At 45.3% G+C, this 13874-nt stretch overlaps 1 protein-coding gene and 1 non-coding gene across 2 annotated transcripts; one reads left to right on the forward strand and one right to left on the reverse strand.

Moving 5' to 3' along the window:
• Window positions 1-1415: 1415 nt before the first annotated feature.
• Window positions 1416-1614, forward strand: LOC144494549 (U2 spliceosomal RNA). The gene has a single exon (XR_013498098.1). It is a non-coding gene; the product is annotated as a U2 spliceosomal RNA (small nuclear RNA).
• Window positions 1615-12250: 10636 nt separating this feature from the next.
• Window positions 12251-13180, reverse strand: LOC144493977 (transmembrane protein 200C-like). The gene is given in 1 exon segment (XM_078213552.1): window positions 12251-13180. A coding segment is annotated over 1 exon segment (930 nt).
• Between the last annotated feature and the right edge of the window lie 694 nt (window positions 13181-13874).

Genomic DNA, 13874 nt, shown 5'->3' on the forward strand with positions numbered 1-13874 from the left:
CAGTGCAGTCCTCCGTTTCTCTTTAACTCTTACCTTGTTTCCAAAGCTGTTCATGGCCACGCCAGAGACTCGAAGGTCAGCGTCGCCCTTGGGTGGCCAGAGACATGGCCCCGGCACTGCCCCCTAGCATAAAAGCAAATTACTACAGATTGCTGGAATATGAAACTAAAACAGAAAATGTTGGAAAATCTCAGCGGGTCTAGATAGCATCTGTGGAAAGAGAACAAACTTGAAAGAGAACAAAGCCAGTGTTTGGAGTCTGGATGACCCTTTGTCAGAGCTGAAGACAAAGAAATTAGAACGAGATTTATGCTGTAAGGGTTTGTGTGTTGGGGGGGGGGGGTTAATTAGCAAAATATGTCATAGAAAAAACAAAAAAAAGACCTAGTACTGTCCTAAAATCTTTAAGGAACAAGAGTTTGTAAAGAATATTCAGTCTGACAAGTCTCAATATCAAGGCATATGGAAGTGGGGTCCCTTCTTATGCATTCCTGGAGAAACTTCAGATAAGAGGCTAGCTGATATAATTTTATATTTGGCACCCTAAGACGCCTTTCAAACTTAGAATTTGCAATTTGGCCAGTTTTAACCAAGGTTTCTTTTTGTTCCACATAAAGAAGCTAGTAACTCCCCATTGGTTTTCTTCAGGACCTTAGCAGAAAGTGAAATTGGTAACATCTGTAGAGAGTAAAGCAGCCTTCATAATCATTGCTATCCTACCCAGACATTGCATAGGTAAGGAGGTCCACTGAAGTAGATCAGACTTTATAGATCTGAATAATGAGATAAAGTTTGTCCTGTGCAACTGGCAGAATGAGGGAAAAAAAAATTTTAATTTTTTAATATGAAAATATGAATCAATTTAATGAAAAAAATAATATAAATATTCTATAAAAATAGCTAAATAAGTAAATCCAAAAGGGGACCATCTGAAGGGGAAGGGAGCAAGGGAGGATGTCTCCCTCTAAGGCTTCCTAATAGCATAGCAGCAGACTGAGCAACATTTCTCGGCCGAAATGTTGCTCAGTCTGCTGCTATGCTATTAGGAAAGGGTCCAGGACTACGTGCTCAGGGATGCGCTCAAGCTTGGGGCAGCCGCCGCAAAGGCACAATGGGGAAAGGCCACTGTGTAAAGCGTTTCAACCGAGGCAGACCGAGGGCCGGGTAACTGCAGAATACCCTCGGCCTGCGTAACTGTGTGCCAATCTGAAAAATAACGGCACACAGTAAACTCTGATGTATGTACATAGTTTTAAGTAATGAAATGTAATGAATGTAATGTTTTGTAAATAAGTACTGTATTGTACTGTAAAAATGATTCTTTTTTGCACTGTTTGTAACTTTTGGATCTGTCGTTTTGCAATGTTTTATTTGAGAGTTTTTTTATGAATAAAGTATATTTTTGAAATAAAAAAAACATTTCTTGGCCTTTTGGCTAAGATCAAGTGCAGTATCGCTGTGCTGCACTTGTTTGAAGTCATGAGATTACACTGAGGTTTTATTTGAAGCAATTTTTTAAAGCGGCATCTAGGCCTTTTGGCTAAGATGCAAATGAGATCAAGCCTTGGGGGAGGTGCAATGCCTGCTCCAATCAGCTTGGATCATGTAGATCAAGCACAAGACAGGAAGTGGTGAGCCTGTCTTGTCAGCTTGGATCTGGAATGTCTCACTTACTGAGACTCTGAATTGGACTTTGATTGCATTGAGTTGGATATATAAACAAAAAAAAACATTTATTTTATAACCTTGGAAGGTTATAAGATAACCCAGGTGGCACGGATGCATAGTGGTTAGGACTGCTGCCTTTTAGTGCCAGGGAGCCAGGTTTGATCCCGGCCTTGGGTGAATGTCTGTGTGAAGTTTGCATGTTCTCCCTGTGTCTGCATGAGTTTCCTCCGGGTGCTGTGGTTTCCTCCCACAGTCCAAAGATGTGCAGGTTAGGTGGATAGGCCATGATAAATTGCTCCTTAGTGTCCAAAGATGTGTAGGTAAGTGGAAAGATATCCACTTTCTCCTTCTTGATGAAAGATAGTGGCCGGAATCATATCACCATTCATGCCGGTGGGATTTTCCCATTCTGCTGTAGTGGACAGAGATTTGGCTGGCCGCCAAATTCCCTGACCTCACTGCAGTTGGTACGTGGTGTGAATGGCTGGTAAGATCGTGCCCAGAATCCATTTTCTTTTAATGCATGATGTGTTGTCTATCCTGTACATTCCACAAGCAGTTTTTCAATGTTGCTATGCCATTACCTGTTCAGTAGAAAGGAATGTAGGATATCGACACAAGTTGGCCTTTTACCTGAAACTGATTTTCCCCTCCCGCTCAGCAGTGTGTCATAACTTGCCTCCCACATTCCCAGCTGCGCAAGAAGCGCTAGGACATATTATATAGTCATTTTCTAACAAAATAAACTTGTCTGTACCTTTACAAGAACACCAGTTACTAACTAACGGTTCTGTAAACGCAAAATGAAAAGAACACACAAGGACTATTTTAAACAATCAAACAAACAATCTTAAATAGTTAACTGTGAGGAGGTTTTCCTCCCTGAATAAGGGGCCTTGTTTGACTAAACAAACATACATTCCATATTTATAACAACGACCCTCCCTCTTCAAGAAAGAAAAATAGAAATGTTATATAAAGAAAAGAGAACAAGGTGCCATCTTTGTAATCTAACCTCACCTATTAAGACTGAAGTCACAAGCCCAACTCCAAGCCGTGGTGCCACTCATATTTAATATAATAAGAGAGGAATTGAATCCTATCATTAAGACAGGTAACCACTCTTCTCCAAGAAAAGGCTCTGTGTATCATCACCTGGTGGACGAGGTTCTGAATCAAGTTGAGGTTTTATTCGCATCAGGCTTATTTGGCACTCTGCAACATCTAACCTCCTTACATTATTATGATTCACCTGAATAGACCTCATCTTTAAATCACTCTAGGGCTTCAGTCCTCATTGCCTCTTCAATTTCTTCCAATATCTCAGATCTCTCACCCCAACATTATTCCCTAGTTCAAACACTTGTTATATAATGCATGTTGGAACAATTTTTAACTTTATTGCTGTTCATATGTAAACCAAAGAAATAATTAATCAGCACAGAAATATTTTTACTTAGATTGGATTATTATTAAATGAGTTGCCATTCATCAGAGCACATGGATGGAAAGACACACAAGATGCACAGCAGTAACTTCCCAAAGTTCCTTAGACAGCACCTTCCAAACTCACACCACCACCATCGAGAAGTACAAGAGCAGCAGATACATGGGAACACCACCACCTGGAAGTTCCCCCTTGTTTAATTTTTTTTACTCCATCCTTAAAATTACAAAACCAATACTCAGAATGGACCGACCAAACCCAAATCCATCCTTTGCTTCCTCCAAAAACCAAATTCAAAATCCAATTGAACCTAATGAATAGTTGCCACAAGAGAGACAAACAAAGAAGTTCCTGTCCAAGACACATGCCATCTTGGCTTGGAAATATGTTGCTTTTCTTCCACTGTCACTGGGTCAAAATCCTGGAACTCATTCCCTAACATCGCTGCAGGGGTTCCTACACCACATGGACTGCAGCTGTGAATAAAGCAGCTCACTGCTTTTCTGAATGGCAGTTAGGTACGGGCAATAAATACAGCTTAGCCAGCAAACCCCACATCGCTTGAATCAATTTTAAAAAATCACAGAACCATCCTTTGAGGACAGAGATAATGGCCAGAATGTTTGGCCATTCACTACAGGCTTGGCACCAAATTCTCCAACCTCAGTGCAGTGGGAATGTGGCATGAACAGCTGGTGATATCACACCCAATGGGCAGAATTTTACGAGATTGATGCTAAGTGTCCAACTAGCATGAAAATCGGAGAGTTCCTGATTTTTTTTTGGCGAGTTTTCACACCCAATCTTATGCACAGTCATTGAAAATGTGGGTTGGACTGTTTCGAGCTGCTGTAGGCAGTGGTCTGGGCTTCACCAGCCAGCCTGTAGAGGGAGCTACTGCACATATGCACACCTCTGATGCTGCACATGCTTAATTTCAGCAGCAGGGGTCTGACAGGCAGAGATATCAGGCTTCTGTTGCTGCGGGCAATCTCAACCAGCTCCTCCTCCCCCCCAATTGCGGGGCCCATGGCCGATCGCAATCCCAACAATGCATAGACATCTAGCCCCTGCCACACCCCCCACCACCCAGACCAATCGCACCTCCCATGCCCAATCCTATTTCATTGCAGAGTAGCAGTGCGTAGCCCCTTCCCTCCTGGTCGGGCTGCCCCCTCATGCTGCTCCCCTTCATGCCCCGCTCCATCAGGCTCACCCCTTCAAACCCTGCCCCTTCAGGCCTTGCCCCATTAGGCCCACCCCTATAGGCCCCACCCCCATTGGGCAGTGCCAAGGTGCCTGCCGGGCATTGCCCAAATGTAAGGCTGATAGTGCCAAGGTGCCAGGCTGGCAATGCTAGGCTGGCACTGCCCAAGGGGCAGCCCCTTTGCTCTCGGCCTCCCTGGGGGCCTCAGTGGTCACCGGTTCCACTAGCAAGACCAACACGACTGTTCCTCGTTCATGGGGAACAGGTGTTTTCCTCGCCGGAGAAAACCTCTCCTAGCGAGGCCATAAAGGCAGGTGAGCCCGGACGATTGAACGCTGGACTCACTCAACACATGCAAGTTAACATTATAATATATTTAAATAAATTATTCAGTCTCTCGCCCATTCCTGGCGAGAAGCTGACCTCACCGGGAATCCAGATCTCATAAAATTGTGGGAGCTGGGAAATTGGCTGAATTCTTGGCTTTTGTGTGGTTTTACCGTCTCGCTCCACCCATTGATGGATGGGGTGAGGTGAGCCGGTAAAATTCTGCCCAATGTGATTTCTTACCAAATAATGCTCTTCATTTCAAGCACACGCCAATGGACAGCAGTTAACTCACTTTACATTAGTTCATAGAATCTTACAGAGCAGAAGGAGGCCATTCAGCCCATCGAGTCTGTACCGACCACAATCCCACCTAGGCCCTATTCCTTAAACCCCACATATTTACCCTGGCTGATCCCCCGATACTAGGGTCAATTTAGCATGGCCAATCGACCTAACCTGTACATTTTTGAACTGCGGGAGGAAACCGGAGCAACCAGAGGAAACCCACGCAGACACGGGGAGAATGTGCAAACTCCACACAGACAGTGACCCGAGGCCAGAATTGAACTTGGGTCCCTGGCGCTGTGAGGCAACAGTGCTAATCACTGTGCCGCCCCATAGAATCCCTTCGGTGCAGCAGGAGGCCATTCGGCCCATAGAGTCTGCACTGATCACAATCCCATCCAAAGTCTATCCCCTTGGCCGCACATATGTACCCTGCTGATCCCCCTGACACTGGGGTTAATTTATCATGGCCAATCAACCTAACCTGCACATCTTTGGACTGTGGGAGGAAACCAGAGCGCCCAGAGGAAACCCACGCAGACACGAGGAGAATGTGCAAACTCCACACAGACAGTGACCCAAGCCAGGAATCGAATCCGGGTCCCTGGCGCTGTGAGGCGGCAGTGCTAACCATTGTGCCACCGTGCCACCCACTTTACTTTGGTTTCCAGGTGTTTCTCTGTATGGGGAAGCAAAAAGAGGATGGTTTGCTGATAACTGCACAAGGATTCTATATGGTAAAGAGGGGATAAAACAGAAATTGGAGAAAGTGAGACACGGAGGGAGACCAGGAGAGAAAACAAAGAAGTGTTGTGGCCAAGTTTGAAACAGACCAGGAGATAAAAAAGTGAAAGCTGCGTGGAAAAGGTAAATAACAAGAAGAGTCCACAGGATGCGAAAAAGGGAACAGTAAAGAGTGGGGTCTAGAGGGAAAGGGAGAATGCAAAATTAGAATAGGGCATGTGGAGAGAGACAGAGCATAGTGACAGATGGTGCCAAGGAAATTAAGCTAGGTGTAGAATTTTCCTTTTTAAAATCCTATGCCAAAACATATGTCTATCAATACAATCTCCCATTCTATTAGGATTTCAGTGAGCTGGTATCAACCGCGAATCCAGGAAGTGGCATGTGAAAAACAGGATGACAAAATTAGACGATCGCATTTCTGTGTTCAGATTTTCAAAACAAAAGTTGAATATGTTACTGGATTCTCAACCTCTTTTGTAGAACTTTTCAGCAATTTCATAATAATTTTAGTCATAATTAGCAGCACCAAATATCTGAAAGATATTAGTTCCTGGTCAGCATCATTGTTAACTCTCTCCATTATGTGAAAAGATCAGTATTTCCAAACCCTATTTGCAAATCAGTCTGAAAAACAACTGTTCTCAGAACTCTTACATAACGCACCTCTGACTCATCACTTGTATGGCTGCACTGAAAAATCGCCATGACTTTTGCCTGAGGAATTTTCTCTGTCATCATTATATTTCAGGAAATCATAGATATGCTGACCCCAACAATCTGATCAGGCCAGGAGAGAGACAGGAAATGAGGTTCCTTTTCCTCACTGCATACTTGGAAATTTACTGCCAAATAATTTCCAGAAGTCTTTATTGTTACGCATGGGTATCAGTAACTGCACATGGAGACAAATGCATTAAATTAAAATTACTTTTCTTGAAGAGTTTGCTGGGTAGCTTTCTGGGGCTTAGTTTTGCATTCAGAATCAAATGTCGCCAGCTCCCGTAGTGAGATTTGAACCTGGAATCCCAGAGCTTTGCTCTAGATTTGTGGTTTACCAGTTCCTTGGTGCAGCAAAGCCATGCGGCTCCCATTAAATGCTCAGACACCACTACCTTGCGGCAGGCTCAGGTGCAATGGACGTCAATTGGTTCATTAATGAGTCTTATTGACATCCTGCTGTCTACAGTCGGGAATCCTACGTCAGCCTCTTCCACCTCCAGCTTAATCAGGGGAAGTTATCCACACTGACACAGGACCTCTCTGCAATTAAATGGGGCTGGCTGCTGTGTTTCCCACTGCGATGGAATGAATTAAATTCAGCACTCACCTACTGATTTCCTGAAATGAACAATGTCAACCCTATGTTCCTACATGACAACTACTAAAGAAGCTTAAAGGAAAACGTGAATGCTGGGAAACGTCAGCAGTTTTGGCAGCATCTGTGAAGAGAGGAACAGAGTTAACGTTTTGAGTCCCTGTGATACTTCTTAAGAGCTGAAACATTGGGCAGAATTCTCCGCCTCACTGGTCTAAAAGCTGGAAATTCCCGCCCGACTGTCAGTGGCGTCTCACATTCTCCGCAACCCGCCTGTTAAAATTCCAGTGGCGGGCGGGATGGGAGATTTCTGGCCATTAACTCTGTTTCTCTCTCCATAGACGCTGCCAGACCTGTTAGGTTTTTTCCCAGCATTTTCTGTTTTTATTTCAGATTTCCAGCATCCACAGTATTTTGCTTTTAAAGAAACATAAAACCTTCCATACAAGAACTTCTGATATGTCTTCCTTTTTTCTCAACTTTTTCCACCCCTCCCATCATTGGCAGGTTCCTTTACCATGTCCATTCCATTTCCTGCAGTTTCCCACCTCGCTCCCAGAAATGCAGTACAGTTCCTTTTGTCCTCACCAGCTGCCATATTCAGTGAATCATGCTCTGCCATTTCTCTCACCTCCAGCATAACATCTCCACCAAACACATCTTCCCACCCCTCCCTTTCAGCATTTCAAAGGGACCATTCACCCCACAACACCCTGGTCCATTCATCAATCACCCCCAATACCCACAGCACTTTTCCATGCAAGCGCAGGAGATGCAACATCTTCTATTTTACAACCTCTCTTCAGCTTCCAAAGATCCCAAACACTTCTTCAGATGATATATGTATACTTCTTTCAAGTTTTTGCGAGGTAAAGTTGCCAAAGTCCCAGTTGACCATAGGCTGCTCTCCCCTCAAAGGGGATTTTAACCTGAGGAACACCACCCCTCAAGTGTGGGGCAAGTTTGAGAAGGTGGGGACTTCATGAATAAACACAGCTGGTACGGGAATTGAACCTACGTTGTTGGTGTCACTCTGCATCACAAACCAACTGTCCAGCCAACTGAGCCAACTGACTCCCCACTACTTTTCACTACTCACAATACGGTCTGCTCTACCCTGGGAAGAACACACACAAATTGGATGACCGCGTTGTGGAAATGCCTCCTTTCAACCCGCAAATGAGACCCTGAGCTTCCGGTGGCCAGTTATTTTAATTCTCCACGTTGCTCCCATATTGACTTCTCTGTCCTCAGCCTCCTGCAGTGCTCTAGTAAAGCACTCCACAAATTTGAATAACAGCACCTCAACTTTCAATTAGGCACTTTACAGCACTGGCTGGAATTTTACCGCCCTGCCGCCATGGGAATCGGAGCAGGCGAGAGGTGGACAATGGGAAGGTCTGTTGACCTTGGGCAGGATTTTATAGTTTCGGAATGAGCGAGGCCATAAAATCCCACCCATTGAGTTCAACAATTTTAGGCAGTAACTCTGTCCCCACTTTGTTCCCCTTTCCTTTGTAGGTTTTGGTTTCACTGTCTCGTTTTTCCCTTTATTTTGCTTTTGGATGGCATTGTGATTCTGCCATTTACTCTTCCTCAACACATTTTTTGTTTCATTACGGGTATCATTAACACTCTCAATCATAGAGTGGAATTTTACGATCTCATCGCGCCCGTTTTGTGGTGGGAAAATGTCGTAAAATCGGGCACGATGCAACTAGCGAGAATGGCGCCCGGTTTCGCGTTCATTCCCATTTTACCAAAAAGAATTGGCACAATCGGGAGCCCGCCCAAAATGGGCGAAAGGTCAATTTGCATTTTTTTGCATTCATCACAATGTCATTCGCAAACTTCACTCTCAATTGTCCCAGCTCACCCGCCTTAAAGACCGCGTTCGCTGCAGCCGGATCAATGAGGAAAACACCTGCTCTATAAAAGTCAGATTCAGGCACTTGATCAGTGAGGGTGAGCGAGGAGGTAAATCTCCCACATTCAAACAGCGTTTTGGGTCAGGGTGACCTGCGAGTGTGTGGAGGGAGTGGGGGGCTGTTGTTGCTCACGAGGTCCAACCTCAGACTCTCAGCATGGACCCGGCTCAGAGCCCTGACCTCGGGTCTTAGCGCTGACTCTGGGCCCTAGTGCTGGCAGCAGCAAGCACTTGCAGGTGGGAGATGGGCTGGAAACTCTCTGAAGTGGAAGCACTGCAGCCTCAGAACTTGTCAACCAGCACTGTCTGTGGCCACTACTGCATGGGTTCTGGGTGTGTGTTTGTGAGTTGGGGGCGGGGAGGGGGATGTGGGGGGGGGGCTGTATTGCCATCAAAGGGGATGAGGACCCGGATCACAGGTACACCACCCCCTGTCTTCACCCTCTCCCGGTGATTATGGATATTCTTCTCTTGTGGGCACAGAAGGAGCCATGTGAAATCTGATGGCACAAGTCCTGCAGGGTTTCAGGTGGCGACCCTCAGCGGGCAAGGGTTGTGATACTCTTGGGTGGGAGAAGGGAGGTACTTGAGGGTCAGGGGCTGGAAGCATGCAGGGTGCTGGGGGTGGGGGGATCTGGGGGTCGTTTAGGGGGGGAAGATGCTGGATGAGGTAAAACATTCATACTTGCTGCCTGGATAAGGTCGTTCAGTTTTTTGCGGCACTGCTTCCTGGTTCTCCTGGCCAGTACCCTGGCACTAACACATGCTACCACCGCCTCTCATGCTGCGTTTCTATCCCTTCCTCTGGGACGGTGTCTTGCTGGGGGGAAGAGGGTGTCCTGCTATGCCTCCAATGCCTCCAGCAACCTGGCCAGGTCAGCATCTGATAAATGGGGAGCTGTCTTCCTGGAGGCCATTTCTTCCTGCCTGTCTGTCTGCCCATCCTGGTGGGTTTTAATGGAGCTCTCCCTTGTTAGAGCAGATCAGCTGCAGGCAGTTTGGGCGAGTCACACGCCTGTTAGAGCATTCCAGCAAGTTTAATGCAGTTTGCCTTGTTACCATGAAGGGGAAGCCAAGTCAGCACTTGCAGGTTTGCTGATGGGGTAGTGTGGGGGGGGGGGGGGGGGGGGGGGGGGGGGGTGGGGGGGGGGGGGGGGGGGGGGGGGGTGGGGGGGGGGGGGGGCGATTTGTGTCTCTGTGATGATCAGGGACGGGAGAGAGAGAGGGTTATGTCAGTCAGCCATCGGGGCCAAGGGGTGATGAAGGGGACACATGCTGGGGTGGAGAGGGTGGGGTGAGGGAGGGATAAGTAATGTTGGGGGGTCTCCGATGTCCATAGGGGGAAGAGGAGACTGTATCTGGCCCGGAGGGGTTCTGTCAGCAGAGCTGGGTTTTTTCCCAGTTTTCCTGTGCACACGCAGTTTGTGGCTCCTATCTAAGCTGCTGGCTGTCTGGTGAATTAGGCCCCACCCACAGTCCAGCCCATGTTTTCAAAGACTAAGTGCATAAAATTGGGAGTGAAAACTCGCCCGAAAACAGATCAGCAACTCTCCCGTTTTCACACTAGCTGGACACTTAGAAAAAAATCTCGTAAAGTTCCACCCATGGAATCCCTGCAGTGCAGAAGAGGCCATTTGGCCCATCAAGACTGCACTGACTTTCTGGCCGAGTATCTTACCAAGATCCTCTCCCCCACTCTATCCCTGTAACCCCATACAGTTACCATGGCTAATCCATCTAACCTAAACACCTTGGGACACTAAGGGACAATTTAGTATGGCCAATCTACCTAACCTGCACTCTCTTTGGCCTTGCACCATTAACTCTGTTGTCAATTAATCTCTCTTGTCTTTCATCCTATCATGGACACACCCTTTTGTTCTTTTTCCTACACTCCCCCCATTTACTGGTTTAAACCCTTAGAAATTCCTAATTTTCCCAGTTCTGATGAAAGGTGATGACTGTCATGTTAACTCTGTTTCTCTCTCCACAGATGCTGTCTAACCTGCTGACTATTTTCAGAATTTACTGTTTTTATACTTTGCTTTTGAACTAGAATCGTAGAAGAGTAAGAAGGAGATCATTCAGCCTGTCAGGTTGATGCCAACTCTCTGTAAGAGCTCCTCAGCCAGTCCCAGTCTCATGTCCTTTCCCATTGGCCCCGCAATTTTTTTCTCACTTCAGATAATTATCCAATTTGCTTATGATAGCCATGATTGAACCTGCCTCCACCACACTCAGGCTGAGCATTTCTGATCCTAACCACTTGCAGCATAAAAAAGCTTTTGGTCATGTTGTCTCTGGCTCACTCAGCATCTTAAATCGGTGTCCTCTAGTTCTCAATCCTTCTGCCAATGAGAGTAGTTTCTTCCTATTCACTCTGTCCAGTCACCTCATGATTTGGAAAGCCTCAATCAATCTCCTCTCAACTCTTCTCTTCTCTAAAGAAAGCAACGCCAGCCTCCCCAATCTATTCGCATAATGGAACTCTTCTCCCTGGAACTATTCTCATAAATCTTCTCTGCATCTTTTTTCTGAAGAGGAGTACCCAGACCTGGATACAATACTCCAGTTGAGGCCAAATTAGGGTTCCCCACATGGAAAAAAAACTGTTGTAACTGGAGTACATCCTAGCCAAAAAAACTGGTAATGTATCGGGGTCAATCAGAGCAACCAGAAACCAGTCAGAAACCAGTGAGGAATCATTTTACCCCCAGTTTTGTCAGTCAACTTTAGACTATGTCCGGTTGTGACTTACAGCTAGGGAGCTTGAACTGGCTTGAGTCGAGCATGCCCTGTGTACCGGTAGGGCCACACCCGGTTTCTGATGTGTCCCCATACCTCTGATTTAAATGTGAGTTTTGAGCAGTTGAACAGTTATCAACCTCACGTCTATGGAAATGCGACTGGTGTTTAATCAGCAATCTGAAAAAGATACCCATTTCTTAAAATAAAAATCCATTATATTCATGTCCATTAATTGTTCTGTTTCTGATTTTCCTTTGCGCACAATGAAATTACAGTACAGACAGCATGACAATATATGGAAAATTTTCATACGTTGAACCGTACACAAAGAAATAGGGAGGGATTTGGCTAAGACCACAGCTGCCTGGATCCACATAACTGGTGCACCCATGGCACCAAGATGCTTGCATGGCCAATCTTGGGGTTGCTGAGGAGGTGGAGCGGAGGAGGGGAAGAGGAGGGGGCTGGAGGTGGTTGAGAGGAACTGGAGGAGGTGGTATAGCCAAATGAAGGAGACTACAACACTCAGGGAAATGCAGTTCAGAGACATTATAGTGCAATTCTTGTTGGATTTACTCATGATTTTTTTGACATCTGTGCTTCATTGTCATCTTTGGCAGATCTGATGTCTACCTCAGTGTGAATGTAATTGTTTATTTCAATTATGGGGTGTATGAGTGTATCAATGGAAGAAGTAGCATGAGATTTGGTGCCTTTTAGTCCAGCCATTTTCTCTCTTTCATTGGCACTGATGCTGTCTCTGCAGATACTGAACGGATAACGTTTTGTTCTTTGGGTCAAGTTTCTGTTGCTTTGCAAAATAATTGTTAATTTCCTCTTAGGCTTATTATTGGATCAAACTTTTTTAATGCCATCTGCAGTAGGTGTCTGACAGGAACTTTTAGCCAATGTTACTGCATCGCAAGAAGCTGGAAACTTGAGACTGTCAATGCTTTTGCACTGTACATAATTCACAAATCCATGAAAAGGACCAGATTCCTTTTTCTTTATTCTGTGAATATCTATCACTGTGGAATAAATATCTTGCATACTAATCACCTTAGTTTTCTTGTCTCTGTTTTCATGAAGCACTGCATTGGCACAGATAAAGAGAAATATGCCGATTCCCAGCACCAGTGGTCCGAAGATCTTCAGTTTCTCCGAATGTACATAGCTGGCTACAAATTCAGAAATAATCTCCAAAGACGTGTCTACTGTCGTGTAATTGCTGGTGGTATTGCGAGACACTACGTTTGTTTCAGGATTCTTGTAGGCCACAGGCCAGTAGCCTATTACTACCATTGCAATCCCTGCTAACATCACCAAGATCCCAAAGGCGGTGATCAATCCTGAAATGGAACACAACTCCAATTTGGCTTTCACCATTACCACATCATTCTTCCTTTTTTTGAACACTTTCCTTCTGTGTTTATTTGCCCGTTCACTAGGTTTGAAGGAATCATTTGTTCTGGCTGCAATACGCAGGAGACCTCCTGTTGCTATCATGATCGATCTACTGAACAGCTTGATCTGAAAGAAAAGGAAATGTTAATAATGCACAGGCTGTGAAGGAGAGAAAATACAGTTCTATGTGACATTATAAGGGGTCTCTGCTCTCCTAATCATCACACTTCTACACCTAAAGAAAGCTTTGATTATATTTTTGGTCAGCAATGGTTCAATCGCTCTGAGTCACCAGGTTCCGCTCCAGACTTGAACACTAAATAAAGCTTACCCTCCAGTGCAGTAAGAGATGTTAAACCAAGGTCTCATTTTCCCTCTCAAGTTGATGTGAAAGATTTTATGACAATGTTTTGAGGAAGAGCAGAGGGGTTTCCCCCAGTGTCCTGGTCATTTTTCTTTATTTGTTAATCAACATCATTTAAAACAGATTATCTGATCAATGTCAAACCACTGTACGTGGAAGCTGGCTGTGTGCAAATGAATTGTTACATGCCCTAGAACAAGGGATCACAGTCTCAGGATATAGGATAGTCCACTTGGAACAGAGATGAGGAGAAACTTCTTCACTCAAAGGGTGGTGAACCTGTGGAATTCTCTACCACAGAATGCTGTGGAAACAAAGTCACTGAATATATTTAAGAAGGAAATAGATAGATTTCTGGCTCTAAAGCTATAAGCAGATATGGAGAGAGAATGGAGGTACAGCGCAGAGAGAAAGGATCAACCATGATCATTT

The sequence above is a fragment of the Mustelus asterias genome, chromosome 5, assembly GCF_964213995.1.
Source record: "Mustelus asterias chromosome 5, sMusAst1.hap1.1, whole genome shotgun sequence".
NCBI classification, from domain to species: domain Eukaryota; kingdom Metazoa; phylum Chordata; class Chondrichthyes; order Carcharhiniformes; family Triakidae; genus Mustelus; species Mustelus asterias.